Genomic DNA, 19,356 nt, shown 5'->3' with positions numbered 1-19,356 from the left:
GTTTCATTGCTTAAGAATCCTCTGTACCCTGTCTATTCATCCTTTCCTGCCCCTTAACCCCTGACAACCACTAATCTTTTTACTGTCTCTGTAGTCTTGACTTTTCCAGGATATCATATAGATGGAATCATGTAGTATATAGCCTTTTCAGATTGTCTTTTTACCTAATAGTATGCATTTAAGCTTCCTCCATGTCTTTTCATGGCTTGATAGTTCCTTTTGCTTTAATACTGAATAATATTTCATTGTCTGGGTGTACCTCAGTTTATCCGTGCTCCTACAGAAGGACATCTTGGTTGCTTCAAGGTTTGACAATTATGAATAAAACTGCTATAAACATCCTTGTGTAGGTTTTTGTGTGGACTTAAGTTTTCAGTTCATTTGGGTAAGTACCAAGGAGTATGATTGCTGCTTCATACAGAAAGAATGTAGTTTTTTATACCTCAATGGGATTTTGTGTTTAACGCAGATATTTTTGGGTGCGGGAAGGGAAAGCAACAAGGCCTTGTGTTTTTAAAAAAGTATGTGGAACCTGAATAATATGCAGTATTTTGAGATGTTTATGGAAGATCAAAGAAAATGAGAATGCTGTCATTTTCTAATGGAAGAGGAGACTAAAGCCTGAGAGGCAGAGTCACAGAATCTGGGCCTAAGTGGGCTCTGCCACACAGCAGCTTTGCCTTCCTGTGAGTTACTTTTGTTTCCAAGCCTCACTTTATCTTGGATGTTCCCAAATGAAAGCTTTGTAAACCATCAGGTGTGCTATGTAAATGAAAAAGTATGACCACTTCGGTCAAAAGAAAGGGTTTAGGAATTTCTTGAATGTAGTTCTGGTTCTTACTTTAGCACTTATTTCCTTCTTTTGTCTTTGTATTTATTCTAAAAACAATTTCTGGTGTTAGTGCTAGGCCTCTAGATTATTCCACTTACAGTTTTGTTGCCTGCTTTTGAATTGTCTGATCCCAGCTGAGAAGACTTCATCTATCAGGTGATTTGTGAGTTCCATTTTGTAAGCTCTTTATTTAATCAGGTGAGGTGGTGAGGCTGTAATGATGATGGTGATTGGGCCTTCTATGGATTTTTTTTTTTTTTTTTTTTGGAGACAGAGTCTCACTCTGTTGCCCAGGCTAGACTGCTGTGGCGTCAGCCTAGCTCACAGCAACCTCAAACTCCGGGGCTCAAGCAATCCTTCTGCCTCAGCCTCCCGAGTAGCTGAGACTACAGGTGTGCACCACCATGCCTGGCTAAGTTTTTCTAATTTTAGTAGAGATGGGGTCTCATTCTTGCCCAGGCTAGTCTCGAACGATTGACCTCAAATGTTTTGTTTTTTTCTTTCTTTGAGGAAGAAATTATCTTAGATGCCCAGGAGAAATTAATACTAATTGTCTCCTGCTGAAAGGACATTTTGATTTTGGGGCTTTTTGTATAAATGACTTCTTTTATTCATTTTTAAAAAAGAACAACTCTGTTTTTCCCCACTAATGTTGGAAGGAATGACTTCCTCCCAATTTCTTAATCTGTTTTTTGTTAGTTTTACTCCTGAACTGATTTATTCTCATTAATCAAGACTTCAAATATTGTGTTTCCTTCACTTTGCCAAGCATTTATTAAGAACTTATTTTTTTTTTAAGCATGGGAAAGAGAGCAGGTAAAAGACAGGAACTGTCAGTTGAGTGCTTGCTATATATCCCCATCAATAGCTTCACAATAGCCCAGTAAGGAGGTGTCACCCCCATTTTAAAGCTAGAGAAACTGAGGCTTAGAGTTTTTGTCTTTATTTTATTTTAATTTAATTTAATTTTATTTGAGACATGGTCTTGTTCTGTGGCCCAAGCTAGGTGGTATCATCATAGCTCACTGCAACCTCCAACTCCTTGGCTCAAGTGATCCTCCTGAATAGTTGATACTACAGGTGCGCTACCAGGCCTGGCTAATTTCTCTATTTTTTTTGTAGAGACACGGTCTTGCTCTTGCTCAGGCTGGTCTTGAACTCCTGAGCTTAAGCAATCTTTCTGCCTCAGCTTCCCAAAGTTGCAGGATTACAAGTGTGAGCCACCACGTCTGGCCTCCCTTTGCATTAAACTAGATGCTCCAGCACCTGATATAGGGAGTATAATATTCTAGAATGTATAAAGAGCATTGAAAGTGGGTTCGCTAGTGAAAGAGATTATCTCCCTTTTAAATTTAAGTTACCCTGTGTTTCCTTGGCACATACCAAACAAAGCATTCAGCAGTAAAGCTAAGTTAATTTTGTAAAATTTCTATTCTGCTGCAGGGTATCACGTGCATATGTGCTGTTTCACATGATTACCAGATGCCGTTTCACTAGCGCAGCTTTCCATTGTCAGGATAAAGAAAATCACTAAACTCTTGCCTGCCCATCCAAAGGTTAACACAGGGTGTGTGTTTCACCACTTCTTGATGGGCGTAAAGGATCTGGGAGTGTGTGTGTACATAAGCGTGCTCTACTATCAGTGTGACAATGGCCTGTTTTTCCTGTAGATTAAAAATGGGGAATAATAGCTTAGTGGCTAAGAACATGAGCTCTAGAGTCAGATTTGCTGAAGCTGATTTACTGCACTTCTCAGCCTGTTTCCCCGTCTTAAAATGTGTAAGACTATTGTAAGGAATAATGAGATAGTATATGCAGCAGCTTGGCCAATGGCCGGCTTGCTCCATACCCTGCAGTGTTGACGGACCTGCATACCTCACCAGGGTGTCAGGTGTCTCAGAAGAGGAAAAACAGCTGGCAAGGGACTTTGAAAAGAACTTCTTTATTGACGTAAGACCTCATTTAGACCTAAAATTGTTTTAACCTTATGTGAGACTGGATATAGACCTTTCAGAGCATCAGCTATGTGTTAGTACAGGTACTTAATTTGGCTTCTCCATTTGTAAATTATTGTGTGACTGTGGCTCATTCTATTCTATAATACACTTAGGAGTTTATTTGTTGTGATTAATTGAACCAGGCCTTTGTAATTGCACAAACCTTCCTTGCTTGGCTTAGAAGGTGGAGGGAAGTGCTAAATCCTCCTTGGTACCTTCCTATGTGTGAAAGGGATTTTAAATATCACCAAGTGTACAGTTAAGCTGGGCTGGTAGTTGACCTTGTTACCTGGAGGGGGAAGGAATTATCTTTGGCATTACATCGGCATGATGTGAGCCAAATCAGCAAATACTGGCTTGTGGTCTGTAATAAGTGACTAGAAATGCTGTATATTCCTCGCAAGCACTCGGTTATGTTAATTATGTATGGTTTATTTTAATTGTAAAATATATTTTACTTTTAAAATGTGAGTTTGGGAATTCCAGGATAATCTTTTTGTTTTACAAGTCTTCAGAAGACCTTTTGTCATTGAGTCTCCTTTTCCTAATTTGTTTGTCACATAGACATGTCTTTTCTCTGAAGTAAATTTTTTTCTCTTTTGTTACATTACCTCCTACTTCCATCTTATTTCTTCTAGGGTGTAATCAACTTGTCAGGTTTATTTGAAATTTTCACATGGCTCTTCATTACAATAATACCTGCCTTGGCTTCTAGTTATATTCTTTCACGGTGGCATTCTCCCCGCCCCCGACAGTCTCATTCTATTGCTCAGGGGAGTGCCGCGGCTGTCAGCCTAGCTCACAGCAACCTCAAACTCCTGGGCTCAAGCAGTCCTCCTGCCTCAACCTCCTGAGTAGCTGGGACTACAGGTGTGCGCCACCACGCCCTGCTACTTTTTCTATTTTTAGTAGAGATGGGGTCTCACTCTTGCTCAGACTGGTCTCCAACTCCTTAGCTCAAGGGATCCTCCCACCTCGGCCTCCCAGAGTGCCATTGTAAAAATTATGCAACTCATTTAAGGATAATTTATTACTTCTTCCTCTCATTCTATGATATAATTGTAGGAAATTCAGTTCTTAGTTGGAGCATGAATAAACTTTTCTCTTGACATATTTTATGTTTGTTATTCCTTTGTTTGTTAGCATATTTTATTATAATGTGTCTGGCAACATGTAATTGTGTTGCTATACTATAAAAGAGTAAACAGTAGAAAGGGAAGTAACAAATTTTTTTTCTAAGGGTTCTATGGCAGGGAAAAATGGCCTTGAGATGAAATTTTGAACTGGGATGTAATTATAACATAATTTAAACTTGTTCCTGTGTGTGTGTGTGTGTGTGTGTGTGTGTATGTGTGTGCGCGCATTATTTTATATGTGTGATTCTCTTAATATGCAAACTAAAAACTTAATTTAAAAAATTTTTACAAGTGAAAATTTGGTTTTCTGAAACCACATGTGTTCATTTTCAGGCAACTGGGAAAGGTAACTTTTTGTTAATAGATGAGTTAATATTGATGAACTTCATAAACTTTCTCTCTGAATTATACCTTCAGCTAATGTAAGCATGAATTAAATCCTCAAGTCTGTTTTGCCAAAGGTGGCACTAAGGGAAGCATTCCTCCTCTTCAAATAAACCAAATCTCTGTAGACTTGTCTAACCTTTGTATAAATATAGCACTTTGCTTAGTGGTAGCCTGAAATGTTAGTTTTGTTCCCACCGCGTCCGGCTGTACCCTTCCTCATTTCCCCCTGGCATCTTTCATTTGTAAAGCTGGCTGAGCCTGTTTGTGCTGTTGCGGCTGCCTCAAGGGCAGAATGAGTAAGTTGCGTGACGAGCCATAAACCAGGAGGCACCGACTCATCTTTCCTTCCCTCAAGATCAGACGTGCAGCAAATAATCCAATATATAATTATAAATTGATAGGGGAAAGAATTGGTACTAAAACTTTTTTCTTACTCCCCCTTTGCTCTTCTTGTTCAATTCTGCTAAGGGTTGTGGATTGTCCTAAGAAGGGTATGTGTGTGTGTGTCTAAGGAGGTGGTTTGGGCATGTAGGAGGTTGAGTGACTTTTAAAAGTTGTTAACAGCTTAGAGCTGCTGATCTTCTTGGTGTGTGATCGCTTGAAGGGAAAACATGTTAGTACGTGTTATGTGGAACCAAGGTAGCCAAATGTCAAGAACGTATTCTTAATTAAAAAGTAGAATTCAGTAAATGATTAAGTTATGAATCTATTTATTTTTTTACCCAGACAAGATACTTTACATTTTTATTTTTGATCTCTATCTTCTTCACTTGGCTTTTATCTATGAATTTAAAAAGCTTCTCGTGAAGTATTGCTGAAAACAAAACAAAGTAAGGTTTCTTATCTTGGTATGGGAAATTGTGTACATAGTCAGATCAAAGCTGTATTATAATTCCAGCTCCATTACCTATCAGCCAGGTGACTGGGTCAAAATCCTAGTTTCTTCATCTGTTTGATGATACTATTATCTACCTGGCAGGTTTATTGTGAAAATTGGAAGAAACAAATGGTGGTTGGTACAAAATGGTGTTTTAATAAATGCCATCATTTAAGTAAATAGATTCTTAGAAGCTATAGGGATAGTTATAGGTAGAGGCTGACACCCAGGAAATGTTAGTACAGTTGAGAAGAATAATATAGGAATAGTATCTAATGGACTCTTAAATTGAAGGTTGTGGCCTGGAGCGGGTAGGAAGGTTTTGGTGCTGGATGGGAGTTACTCATGGGCTGATTTGGTGAGGGAATTAAGAAGCCAAGAGTGCCTTCTCCGTAGGGTGTTACCTGAGCAAAGGTGAGAAGGCTAGTTACTTGTCATTTATAGAAGAGAGAAAAGAGTAATTTGAATGGAGTATACTTTTATAGTCCTAGTCCTCCAACCTTGATTTTCCCTACATTCTGTTTTGGGCTGGAAAGTTAGGGAGTGGCAAACATCTTTGTGTGTTTGGCCATCTTTTGTCAATCTCCTCCATTCTTCCAGGCCAGAGGTCAACAATATTTTTCTGTAAAGGGCCAGATAGTCCATATTTTAGGTTTTGCAGGCTACATATGGTCTCTGCTCATATAGGTAAGCCTTGTTTTATTGCATTTCACCGGTACTGTGTGTGTTTTTGTTTTTGTTTTTGTTTTTAACACAAATTGAAGATTTGTGGTGACCCTGCGTCAAGTCTGTTGGTACCATTTTTCAATAATGTGTTCACTTCATGTCTGGCACATTTTGGTAATTCTCACAATATATCAGACTTTTTCATTACTGTATCTTTTATGGTAATCTGTAATCAGTGATCTTTGATGTTACTATTATAATTGCTTTAGAGCATCACAAACCATACCCACGTAAGGTGTCAAACTTAATTGATCAATGTTACGTTTGTTTTGACTGTTCCACAGACTGGCCATTCCCAGTCTCTCTCCCTCTCCTCGGGCTTTTTATTCCCTGAAAACAACAATGTTGAAATTAGACCAATCAATAACCACATAACGCCTGGAAGTGTTCAAGTGAAAGGAATACTCACATCTCTCACTTTAGATCCAAAGCTAGAATGATTAAGCTTAGTGTGAGGCAGGCATGCGGAAAGCTGAGATAGGTCAAAAGCTAGGCCTGTTGCACCAAAAGGCCAAGTTGTGAATGCGAAAGAAAAGGTCTTGAAAGAAATTAAAAGTGCTACTCCAGTGAACACATGAATGACAAGAAAGCAAAACAGCCTTATTGCTGATAGGGAGAAACTTTTAGTGATCTTGATAGAGGATCAAACCAGCAACAATATTCCTTTAAGCAAAAGTTTAATCCAGAGCAAGACCATAACTCTTCCAATTCTATGAAGGTTGAGAGAGGTGAGGTTAATATCAACATTAACAGAAATTTGGAAGAATTTGATTCTCACCCTCATGGATGACTTTGAGGGGTTTAAGACTTGAAGAAACTGCCGATATGCTACAAATAGCGAGAGAACTAGAATTAGAAAGGGAGTCTGAAGATGTGACTGAATTGCTGCAATTTCATGTATTATAAAAGTGGCATCATGGAAACAGTGTCATCAGTAATCAGAGGTGTCCATTTTGAACATTAGGCCAAAAAAAGTCATTTAAAACCTCATGGTCTTGACAATGTAACTATATCTTTGAGCCAGTGTGGGAATTGACTTGTGTGTGTTGTATACATAGATAGGAAAATGATTTTAATTAACTTTGTTGCATACTTTATGGTTTGTAATTTAGTGAAAGTGTTCCATATTCATGCATTTGCTACAACTTAGTAAACTTTATTCCTGGGAATAGCTTAGGACAGGATTGATTTGGCTATTTTACCCAAGAGGGCAGTTGGAGACTTCAGGAAGGGTGGGTCAAGTCCTGACTGATAGAAGGCAGCCGTTCTGAGATTTCCAAAGAATTGTCAATCTAGATGCATTTTACTTGGCTTCTTGGCTCTGTATGAGTTTAATTTTAGTTTAGAAGTAACCTTATTTTCTCTCTCCAAAAATGTTTCCTTAACTTAATCTAACAGGTTTAAACTTGGAGAAGGATAGCTCGGTCTCCCGATATGGAGCCTCTCAAGTTGAAGATATGGGGAATATTATTTTAGCAATGATTTCAGAACCTTATAGTAAGTACTGCTGTTTTAACAACGTGGTCCTAGAATTGGCTCCCACCATCTTTCCCTCAACTATACTTTTGAATTTCCTCCCACGGCTTTGTCTCTCTAGTAGCTAAAATGATGACTTCTGTGTTCTCATTTTTAGATCACAGGTTTTCAGATCCAGAGAGAGTAAATTACAAATTTGAAAGTGGCACTTGGTAAGTACTTGAGTACTATTCATTTGAGCTTTTTGATCTTTTGTTGTTGTTGTTCATATTGTGATGTTTAACTCCCCTTGTGTTTTGGTAACTTTACTAAACCTTTTGGCTATCATTTCTTACTGTTAGGTCATTTTTAAAAGAATGTTTTCTTATTGAAAGTACACTTGGATATAAGGATTAAAGTTTTTTTTTTTTTTTTTTTTTTTTTTTTTTTGTTGAGACAGAGTCTCACTTTGTTGCCCAGGCTAGAGTGAATGCCGTGGCGTCAGCTTAGCTCACAGCAACCTCAGACTCCTCGGCTTAAGCGATCCTACTGCCTCAGCCTCCCGAGTAGCTGGGACTACAGGCATGCGCCACTATGCCCGGCTAATTTTTTCTATATAGATTTTTAGTTGTCCATATAATGTCTTTCCATTTTTAGTAGAGACGGGGTCTCGCTCAGGCTGGTCTCGAACTCCTGACCTTGAGCAATCCACCCGCCTCGGCCTCCCAGAGTGCTAGGATTACAGGCGTGAGCCACCGCGCCCGGCCTAAAGTTTAATAAAGTATGAATATCCTCAGTCATTCTGTGACATATGACCTTAGGTACATTATATGTTGGGATCTGTTACTGTTATTTCAGTCTCTTCAAAACTGTCCATCTGGCCAGCCACAGTAGCTCATGCCTGTAATTCCAGCACTTTGGGAGACTAAGGCAGGAGGATTGCTTGAGGCCAGGAGTTCCAGACCCACCTGGATAACATAGTGAGACCCCATCTCTACAGTAAAAATAAATTAGCCAGGCATAGTGGTACATGCCTGTAGTCCTAGCTACTTTGGAAGGCCGAGACAGGAGGATCATTTGAGCTCAGAAGTTTGAGGTTACAGTGGGCTGTGATTGTGCCACTGTACTCCAGGCTGGGTGATGGAGCAAGACCCTGTTAAACAACAGCAGCAACAACAACAACAACAAAAAACCCATCCATCCTTTCATTTGGAAAACTTCCAAAGGAAAAATCATAGGCTTTAATAGAGTTCACAATTTTTACTGAGATAATTCTAAGTATGTTCTATCAGTTTTTACTTTGAAGCAAAGCAAATAACTGTGGGAGGAGTATGAAGTGGTGGTATCTCTGTGACCATAGGTAAACCTGTTTAAGTTTGTAAATCACTGTAGTGAATTTTGTGAGATTGCCTGATGCCTGAAGTGAATAGAAACTTCTGACAGCTTTAGAAGTTAGACTTTGAGGCCTGTTTAGTTGCGGAAAAAGTGATTCATTAGGAAATTGTCCTAAGAGTACTGGAAATATGCACATGGGAGGGATAGAACATCCAAAGGTGTCAAAATACATATAATAGGTGATTTGCACATGACTCATTAAGGTGTGGGGACTCCCAGGCATTTCCATAAACACTGTCAGTGCTGGCTCCCCTGTTTGCTCTCTGGTTTTACATTGGAGACAGTTTGGTGGCAGACTTCTGACCATGTGCACAGATTCCTGATGTTGATAAATTGCCAGGTTTATTCTGATCCTAAATTCTGCTGACAAACTGGATTTAAACCACACTTGTGTACTGGCTAGCTGTGAGAGTGAATTTAAACCTGTCCTTGGTCTAGGAACTTTCAGGCCACAAGGGTATTGGGAGAACTTTGCTTCCTTTGAATTATTCTTGGGTGTTTTTGAGTTTATGGCAAGCAAGCAGCTCCTCAGCTGATTGTTTGCTGAGTCAGCTAGTTGTGTCAGACCTGCGTAGGCAGCCATCTTTCTATAGTGAACCACCTAAAATAACACTCTGAACTATATCTAGATAAGTTTTTGAGGTTATAAAAAAAAATCAAGGCTGGGGGAGGTGGTTCATACCTGTAATCCTAGCACTCTGGGAGGCTGAGGGAGGAGGATTGCTTGAGCCCAGGAGTTTGAGGTTGCAGTGAGTTACGATGATGCCACTGCACTCTACCCAGAGTGACAGAGTGAGACTGTGTCTCAAAAAAAAAAGGGGGGGGGGAACTGAACCCCTTTCCTCACTCCTCCATTTAAAAAAAAAAAAAAAGAAAAGTAGTATTGCAAGTTGGTCTGAACTCAAATAAGACCCCATGTACAACTAGGCAAATAGTCTTGCAGAGGGTAATAGGTGTCAGTTGTGCTAGCAGTAATCAACCTGAGATTTTGCTTCATCCACAGCAGCAAGATGGAACTTATTGATGATAACACTGTAGTCAGGGCACGAGGTTTACCATGGCAGTCTTCAGATCAAGATATTGCAAGATTCTTCAAAGGACTCAATATTGCCAAGTTGGTTTTCTTTAATGTCTATTTAAATTTAAGAATCCTAAAGGCTTCCTGTTTTTTCTCACTGTATTTTTTTTTTTTCTACCTGCCATCTGTTTTATTATTCTCAAAGGGGAGGTGCAGCACTTTGTCTGAATGCTCAGGGTCGAAGGAATGGAGAAGCTCTGGTTAGGTTTGTAAGTGAGGAGCACAGAGACCTAGCACTACAGAGGCACAAACATCACATGGGGACCCGGTATATAGAGGTATGTCCTCACGACCTGAGACCCTGGACGTCTTGAGTGAGTGTTGACATACGATGGAAGGCTCAGAAACGATATGATTAACTTTCCTTTCTTTTCTTAGGTTTACAAAGCAACAGGTGAAGATTTTCTTAAAATTGCTGGTGGTGAGTACTTTTTATATAATGTGGTTTTAGTTAATTAGAATCTAAAATATAACATGTTTACATTTAGCAATGGAATATGGGAATAGATTTTTTTTGTTTTTTGGAAGTAGGGTCTCACTCAGTTGCCTGGACTGCCATGCAGTGGTGTCATCATTCCTTACTGCAACCTCAAACTCCTGGACTCAAATGATCCTCCTGCCTCAGCCTCCCAAGTAGCTAGGACTTACAGGCATGCACCACATGCCTGGCTAATATTTTATTTTTTTGTAGAGACAGGGCCTTGCCATGTTGCCCAGGCTGGTCTTGAACTCCTGGCCTCAAGCAATCCTCCCACCTTAGCCTCCCCAAGTGCTAGGATTACAGGTGTAAGCCACCATGCCCAGCTGGAATACATATATATATATATATATATATATATATATATATATATATATCTTTTTTTTTTAAATAGGAAGATATTTCCAATCATAGTGAGCTTAATGTATAACACTTGCCCTAGGGCTTGAGCCAACCTACCATAGTTAAATAGTCATTAAAAATAGTACCATATGAATGTGAAAAGATCATATAAAGTCATATGCAAAGGGAAAATGTAGTTCGTGAAAGAAATAACTTTGAAAATTGCTTTAAAGCAGCCACACTTCAATACCTCGGTTTGTTGCATACCCGCTTCTAGCATTTCTCTAAACTTAAGTCAGCAATGGACAAGAACATGGTAGTTTTGGGACTTATATTTTTGGGTACACAGTATTTGCAGTAATATGGTTAGAAATGTGGGAGGGGACAAATATGGTTTTTAAAACCTAAAAGTAATAGATGCATAAACAGTTTTACTGTGCTTTGTCTAATTTTTTTTCTATACATGTATCTATTTGTAAGTTTCTATTGCTTTGTTCATATTTTTTTATAACTTCCTTTTAATATAGTATGAACATCTTCCCTTGTTACTGAATTTTCTTAAATGTTAATTGCTACACAGTATTATATGTGCCATAATTTTTTTTTTTTTGAGACAGAGTCTCGCTCTGTTGCCCGGGCTAGAGTGCCATGGTGTCAGCCTAGCTGACAGCAACCTCAAACTCCTGGGCTCAAGCGATCCTCCTGCCTCAGCCTCCCGAGTAGCTGGGACTACAGGCATGCGCCACCATGCCTGGCTAATTTTTTCTGTATATATTTTTAGTTGTCCATATAATTTCTTTCTGTTTTTTAGTAGAGATGGGGTCTCGCTCTTGCTCAGACTGGTCTGGAACTCCTGACCTTGAGCGATCCTCCCGCCTCGGCCTCCCAGAGTGCTAGGATTACAGGCGTGAGCCACCACGCCTGGCCATGCCATAACCACGCCTGGCCGTGCCATAATGTTTTTAAACATCGCTGTTGTACATTTAGAGCTTATTTCCAACTTTTCACTTAATGTTGTAGTGAATATTTTTCAGTCTCAGTATGAGCTGCTCATAAGGATAAATCTCTATAAGAAGGGTAGCTGAATCAAAGAATTGCAGACCTTTGTAACAGGTTTTTGACATGGATTGCCAAATTATTCGAGGGTAACGTGAAGAACATTTGTGTACCTGCGTTATATAGCCCTGGTGAAAATTTTAACAGCTGTAGAACTTTTAGTAACAGCATCTTGCTAACACAATGTGCTAGTACAATTTTGTTCTGGTTGGTCTTTAAATAAACCCTAAGGCTTAAAGATTCAGGGCTTCCAGTTTAATAGGTTTCCAGAGTTCCAAAGCAGTGTTTAATGTTGGTTGGGGATAAATGTATTTGGGGTTGCTTTGCTCTTACCTGGATCCTTGGGTTCCACGAGAGATGCACTGCAAATTGTAGATGGCAAAGTTAATTAATCTTTACGTTGTTGCCTGGAATTTCATTCTATATGGGTAGTGTGATAAGAATTTGCTATCAAGGGAAAATGTTACTAGTGTATGAGTTTGAAGGATATGCATATGGCTATTTGCTACATGGCAGCATGTCTAAAATGCTTCCTTTTATTTTAAAACATTTCTTTTTAGAGAGGGGGGTCACACTATTTTGCCTAGGTTGGTCTGGAACTTCTGGGCTAATGCAATGTTCCCACCTCAGCCTCCCAAATATCTGGGATTACAGAGACAGTTGCCATGTCTGACTCAAAATGCTTTATGTTGGGCAGAGACTGTTGATAAATAGTGAAACTGGGTGCCCAGTGTGTTCATAGTATTATCTCTGCTTGAATGTGTTTGAATCTTTCTTAATAAAAAGTAATCAGGGGCCGGGCGTGGTGGCTCACGCCTGTAATCCTAGCACTCTGGGAGGCCGAGGCGGGTGGATCGCTCAAGGTCAGGAGTTTGAGACCAGCCTGAGCAATGAGCGAGACCTCGTCTCTACTAAAAATAGAAAGAAATTATCTGGCCAACTAAAATATATATAGAAAAAAAAATTAGCCGGGCATGGTGGTGCATGCCTGTAGTCCCAGCTACTCGGGAGGCTGAGGCAGTAGGATTGCTTAAGCCCAGGCGTTTGAGTTTGCTGTGAGCTAGGCTGACGCCACGGCACTCACTCTAGCCTGGGCAACAAAGCGACACTCTGTCTCAAAAAAAAAAAAAAAAAAAAAAAGTAATCAGGAAAATGACAAAACCCAAAGTGCCTTGTACCTACTTAATTCTCATAATTTATAAGGCAGGCAGTTTTATGTACAAAGAAACTAAGGCACAGAGTTAAGCTTGAGGAAGGTCAAACTGTAGTAAACAGGAAAGCCCAAATTGGGCCCCGGCGTTCTGTCTCCAAGACCTGTGCCTTTAACTACCATGACGACTTACTATCTCTCCATAGGAAGTGTAGGTGATTGGTCCATGATTTAATTGTCCAGCTAGCTTCCTAGATTAAGAGGATGTTTTACAAAAATAAGGGCAGCATTTAAAATTTAGGAAAACAGAATTCTTATTCCTAGTATGTTATGAATTCTGTAGGAATTAGTGTCTTAATTATGAATTCAAAACATTGCCAGAAACTTTATTTTAAATTTGGTAAAGTTGATGTCTTAACTGTTTGTCTCCATGCTTCCTAATATTTGTTTTCCCTAGGTACCTCGAATGAGGTAGCCCAGTTTCTCTCCAAGGAAAATCAAGTCATTGTCCGCATGCGGGGGCTCCCTTTCACAGCCACAGCTGAAGAAGTGGTGGCCTTCTTTGGACAGCATTGCCCCATCACTGGGGGGAAGGAAGGCATTCTCTTTGTCACCTACCCGGATGGGAGGCCGACAGGGGATGCTTTTGTACTCTTTGCTTGTGAGGAATATGCACAGAACGCATTGAGGAAGCATAAGGACTTGTTGGGGAAAAGGTACATTGAACTCTTCAGGAGCACAGCAGCTGAAGTTCAGCAGGTTGGTTTTTAAGAGTATGTTGGTATCTTTGCTTTCATTTGTGTTTATCTCTGAAAATAATCCTACATTATTCATTATGTTAAAATAAAACTTGGAGAATACAGAAAGTACATGAAAATCGTCTTCATTCCATAACCAAAAAATAGTCACCGTTATCCTACACACACACAGAAAACACACTATGTTTTTATAAAACTGGAATACTGCTGTAGCTGTCCTTTTGTATTCTGTTTTAAAACTACATATTTTGAAAGCTTACCCGTGTCCAAAAATTTCATATTTAAATTAATATCTCGGCCGGGCGCGGTGGCTCACGCCTGTAATCCTAGCACTCTGGGAGGCCGAGGTGGGCGGATCGTTTGAGCTCAGGAGTTCGAGACCAGCCTGAGCAAGAGCGAGACCCCATCTCTACTAAAAATAGAAAGAAATTATATGGACAGCTAAAAATATATATAGAAAAAATTAGCCGGGCATGGTGGTGCATGCCGGTAGTCCCAGCTACTCGGGAGGCTGAGACAGGAGGATCCCTTGAGCTCAGGAGTTTGAGGTTGCTGTGAGCTAGGCTGATGCCATGGCACTCACTCTAGCCTGGGCAACAAAGTGAGACTCTGTCTCAAAAAAAAAAATAAATAAATAAATAAAAAAAATAAATTAATTAATATCTCAATTCCTGTGTTGTACATTTAGGTCGTTTTTACCTACCATATGAAATTCCTACATAAACATGTTTCTAAAACAGTCGTCAATTTCTGATTGATTTCTGTAGATACAGAGTGTGATACTTTAAGGTTTTTAATGTCTTGCCAAATTATTTCCCAAAAGGCTTGACCAGTTTCATATCCTGCTGGTGACCTCTACTGTTTTACTAGCTTTCAGAATTCAGAGGTGGTTTTTTTTTTTTTTTTGGCATAAAATGGGGCAATCACTTCCCTAGCATGTCCTAAGATCCAGGCATGAAACCCACCTATAGAATCTCAAGCCTTTCAACTATTTTTTTGTCTCGCTCTGTTGCCCTGGCTAGAGTGCCATGGCATCAGCCTAGCTCACAGCAACCTCAAACTCCTGGGCTCAAGCAATCCTCCTGCCTCAGCCTCCCGAGTAGCTGGGACTACAGGCATGCGCCACCATGCCTGGCTAATTTTTTCTATATATTTTTAGTTGTCCAGCTAATTTCTTTCTGTTTTTAGTAGAGAAGGGGTCTCGCTCTTGCTCAGGCTGGTCTTGAACTGTTGACCTCAAGGGATCCTTCCGCCTCCCGCCTCCCGCCTCCCAGAGTGCTAGCAGTACAGGCGTGAGCACCGCACCCGGCCCCTTACAACTATTTTTGACTTACCTGCTGAACATGTCTTCAGGGGTCAGCGAAGTTTAAATCTGTACCTTGTTAAAAATGTGTGTCATGAATTGTCAATCTCTAAAATATCCGACATGTGCTTGAGGTTTCAAATGTTATATCCATTCTTCCCAAACAAGAAGAAAAAGCACAATGAGACTTTATTTTAGTTCTTTAACTGGAAGAACAGTTTCATGAAAATCATGGTCTAGATTGACTACCTCAGGCCCTAGCCTACTGTACGTTGGTTTGGGAATAGAGTAGGCTATCTCTCTGTGTCTCTGAGATGGTTTTGGATGTGCTCTCTCTCCACATGTCCATCTCTACGGACTTAACAAGTGTTGTAGCAGTCCTAGGCTCCTTCACTGTCTTCTCTGCATTACTGATAATCATGTCATTGGATCAGTATTTGAGCACTTCCTATTTGGCAGGTATTGTAAGGTGCTTGACCCATTTCCTGTCCTGAGTTTTTCTATAACTATCTTAATTTTTTTCTATTCTTGTTCTATTGTTTGTGCTGCATCTAGATTGTTTGCATAAATTAAGTCTTACTGTCTCTTTGTCATGGCATTTCTTTGGCTGTGCTGTTTGATTTTTGTCACCTCTTACTCAGATAACAGCTGAACAGGATATGAGTCAGAAAATTAGTGTACATTTTGGGGAAGGGTTCGTTGATCCTGCTATGTTTTCAGTTTATGGGATGTTAATGGAGGCATTGGTTAAGTTGCTCAGAAAACCTGGGGATGCCACAAATGGCATTTGCATAGGACTACCTCCTAGTATTGTGAGCTAGTTGGCATGCTCTAAACTAAGACGAAAGTGGACAAGAGCCTTGTGATATGAGTTTTACCTAGGAGCAATCCTTTGCCCCAAAGTTACCTGACAGGTCACCATCCATTCTCAAGATAACTGAATCCATGAATTTAAGACCCTGAAGATCCACTGTCTTGCCACTGTCTCAAATTCACATGGAAACTAAATTGCTATGTGGCTATTTATCTTTATGGTCATCAAATGATTTTTTTTCAATTTCTACATTATCCAGCCAGTTGGTCTTGTGCTATTACACAGTATTATATTTTAAAATAATCCAAATTCATTGTTTGGGCTGTGGTTCCTTTACGCGATCATTTTCTTTCTATTTCTTGGGTTTGGAGGTAGAGAATGAAAGTAATATCCAGGGGAACACTATGTACTTAATGGAATCTAATAAATTAATACAGAAGTCCACATTTAGCCATATGTCCAGGTTTTTATGAAAGTGGCAGCCTTTAAGGATACTTGTCTCAAGGTAGTACATAGTGACACATTTTTCCAGGTAGACATATCCTTAATATAAGTGCGTTGTGTTGAGTGTGTATTTGACAAGAGTGAGTATCATGCTTTCATAGCTAAAATGCATGATTCTCATTCTCTATCATTGCTTCTTAAACTTGGATGTACTTAGGAATCACCTGGGCATTTTGTTCAAATACAGACTAGGTCTGGGGTGAAGTTGAGATTCTGCATTTCTAGCAGACTTGCCAGGGATGCCATTGCTGGTCTGCAGACAGCATAGGAGAAGCAAGGCTCTAAATCACTTCTGTTTTGCTTCGAGTACAGGTGCTGAATCGATTCTCCTCGGCCCCTCTCATTCCACTTCCAACCCCTCCCATTATTCCAGTACTACCTCAGCAATTCGTGCCCCCTACAAATGTCAGAGACTGTATACGCCTTCGAGGTCTTCCTTATGCGGCCACAATTGAGGACATCTTGGACTTCCTGGGGGAGTTCTCCACCGATATTCGTACTCATGGGGTTCACATGGTATTGAATCACCAGGTAAGAAAGTCACTTATGGAAAACCTACTTGCTTATTCTTATCAAAAGCACTCTCTTAATAAAAATGTACGAATAGTCCTCAGTCATACAGTAAGTCTTTAAGGAAAGATTTAATCGTAAATACAAGAGGTCTTTAGGATGAACTCTAGAACAAATGCTGTCATTAGTATGATAATTCAATTTCAGCTCGATTCCATTATCACATATAAAATTATCAATAGCATCAGGTAGGAGCCAAATATATTATCAGTTTCTATACACTTTTTCCTGTTGAAGCTACTGAGCTCTGCAACTCTGCCATTCGTATTGTGAAAGCAAACATGGATCATATATGTAAACAAAGAAGCATGCCTGTGTTCCAGAGCATTTTGTATCCATAGACTGTTCAGAAATGGCTTATTTTATGTATATGTTAGACATCAAACTACATTCAGTAGAATGCAAAAAATTCAATTAGGACTTGTGTCCATACTACCTAGAACAGGATGTGTGTCATAATAGGCACTCAGATGTATTAATGAATGAATTGCTAAGAAGCCTCTATCAAAATCTAACTGAATTTTTTCAGTATGCAAATGTGAAATATTCCCTAGTTTGGTGTCACTTGATTTTTGTTTAAATAAGTCATATTTGCTTGAAAATTTAACAGTATTTTGTGCTATCATAAACAGAATAAATTTCTAAAAACCCATAGGCCAAGTAGTTATATTTAAAACTTTGGAATTCTTGGCCGGGCGCGGTGGCTCACGCCTGTAATCCTAGCACTCTGGGAGGCCGAGGTGGGCGGATCGTTTGAGCTCAGGAGTTCGAGACCAGCCTGAGCAAGAGCGAGACCCCATCTCTACTAAAAATAGAAAGAAATTATATGGACAGCTAAAAATATATATAGAAAAAATTAGCCGGGCATGGTGGTGCATGCCTGTAGTCCCAGCTACTCGGGAGGCTGAGACAGGAGGATCGCTTGAGCTCAGGAGTTTGAGGTTGCTGTGAGCTAGGCTGACGCCACGGCACTCACTCTAGCCTGGGCAACAGAGTGAGACTCTGTCTCAAAAAAAAAAAAAAAAAAAAAAACTTTGGAATTCTTTAAAAACAAAGTTGTAATAATTTTTGAAAATAAGGCCAGGCACATTGGCTCACGCCTGTAATCCTAGCACTCTGGGAGGCTGAGGTGGGAGGATCGCTCGAGGTCAGGAGTTCGAGACCAGCCTGAGCAAGAGCGAGACCCCCGTCTCTACTAAGAAAATAGAAAGAAATTAACCAGACAACTAAAAATATATAGAAAAGGTTAGCCGGGCATGGTGGCGCATGCCTGTAGTCCCAGCTACTCGGGAGGCTGAGGCAGAAGTATTGCTTGAGCCCAGGAGTTTGAGGTTGCTGTCAGCTAGGCTGACACCATGGCACTCTAGCCCTGGCAACAGAGCTAGACTCTGTCTCAAAAAAAAAAAAAAAAAAAAGCTAAAACGAAAATAAGACATTTTTTGAGCATTATGGGTTGCATATAGGCTTATATTGGAAATACTAATTTTTTCCCTAAACTTTTAACTTCCCACCTTTTCTTTTCACTTGGAGATTTGGTCACTTTCATAACTGTAATCTTGTCTTACTGGAAAGCACATGACAGTAGATACAAGGAATCAGAAAACATTCTGAGCCCTTGCTCTCTATACCAGTTTGCTATATCAGCACATGCTCATAACTCATAAGTCAATTTTGTTATACAACCTGTTATCTGACCCTCTCAGTGTTCTTCCCTGGTAAGAGTCCTTTGAATAAAATTCTCCATAAAACAGTATCACCAGGGAATTGTTCGGTTTCTTTTTTAGTCGCCCTTTCTAATAACCTGGGGCCCATTACTCTTTGATTAACAACAGTAGACAGATTTGCCTCTCGGTGATCCAAGTGGCCTGTTGTGATTACACTTGGGAAGAAAATGCTTCTTTGATGATAGATGAGCTCTTAGCTGCCTTGAAGATGTTAGGTTTCCATCTTGGACTGGGTTCGTTGCTAATTTCCCTGGTATGGTAACTCTTATGGTAACTTGCATGGTAATAATTTGGACTAAATAGTCCCTAAGAGACTTTTAGCGAAAACCATAAAATAAGAAAGCAGTCCTATACACTGGTTGTCTTTTTCTCCCCCATAAAATGTTCATACTCTATAAAACTAAGATGTTCTGGTTCTTCAGAACGGAAATCTATAGGCTTGTTTTTTTAATAGGGTATCTTAGTAAGCTATTACTAATAAAAATGTCTACGAACACCTGTCTGACCAAGGTTTAAGGTGGAGCTGCAAGGGAGTGGATGAGAGCAGGGCTCCCAATCGAGGTTGATGACACAGCTCTCACCAACCATCACTGTGCCTTGCAGCTCCCAAGTCACATACTAACCTAGGCTTCATGGAAGAGGGAAAAGTGAAAGGGTTTGACACATCAGTGACATACTGGAACAGAGCGCCGAAAGAGAATATTGGTTTGTTCTGATTTCTGTAGGAGGATATTTAAAGCTTCAATACTGGTTTTGTTACTAGCCTTTCTCAAT

General features: G+C 39.8%; 1 protein-coding gene across 5 annotated transcripts in view; it reads left to right on the top strand.

The window, feature by feature from the left end:
• ESRP1 (epithelial splicing regulatory protein 1) overlaps positions 1-19,356 on the top strand; it is a 60,281-nt gene that overhangs the window by 8,801 nt on the left and 32,124 nt on the right. For all 5 annotated transcript variants that reach the window (XM_069465488.1, XM_069465486.1, XM_069465485.1 and 2 more), the window contains exons 5-11: positions 7,354-7,452; positions 7,589-7,643; positions 9,809-9,919; positions 10,029-10,161; positions 10,262-10,304; positions 13,367-13,668; positions 16,601-16,819. In XM_069465488.1, coding sequence (XP_069321589.1) covers positions 7,354-7,452; positions 7,589-7,643; positions 9,809-9,919; positions 10,029-10,161; positions 10,262-10,304; positions 13,367-13,668; positions 16,601-16,819 — 962 coding nt within the window. The remainder of the gene's footprint in view (positions 1-7,353; positions 7,453-7,588; positions 7,644-9,808; positions 9,920-10,028; positions 10,162-10,261; positions 10,305-13,366; positions 13,669-16,600; positions 16,820-19,356) is intronic.

Source organism: Eulemur rufifrons, chromosome 3, assembly GCF_041146395.1.
Source record: "Eulemur rufifrons isolate Redbay chromosome 3, OSU_ERuf_1, whole genome shotgun sequence".
Lineage (NCBI taxonomy): Eukaryota > Metazoa > Chordata > Mammalia > Primates > Lemuridae > Eulemur > Eulemur rufifrons.
The sequence above is the reverse complement of the archived record's forward strand: the minus strand, read 5'-3'. Positions and strand labels throughout refer to the sequence as shown.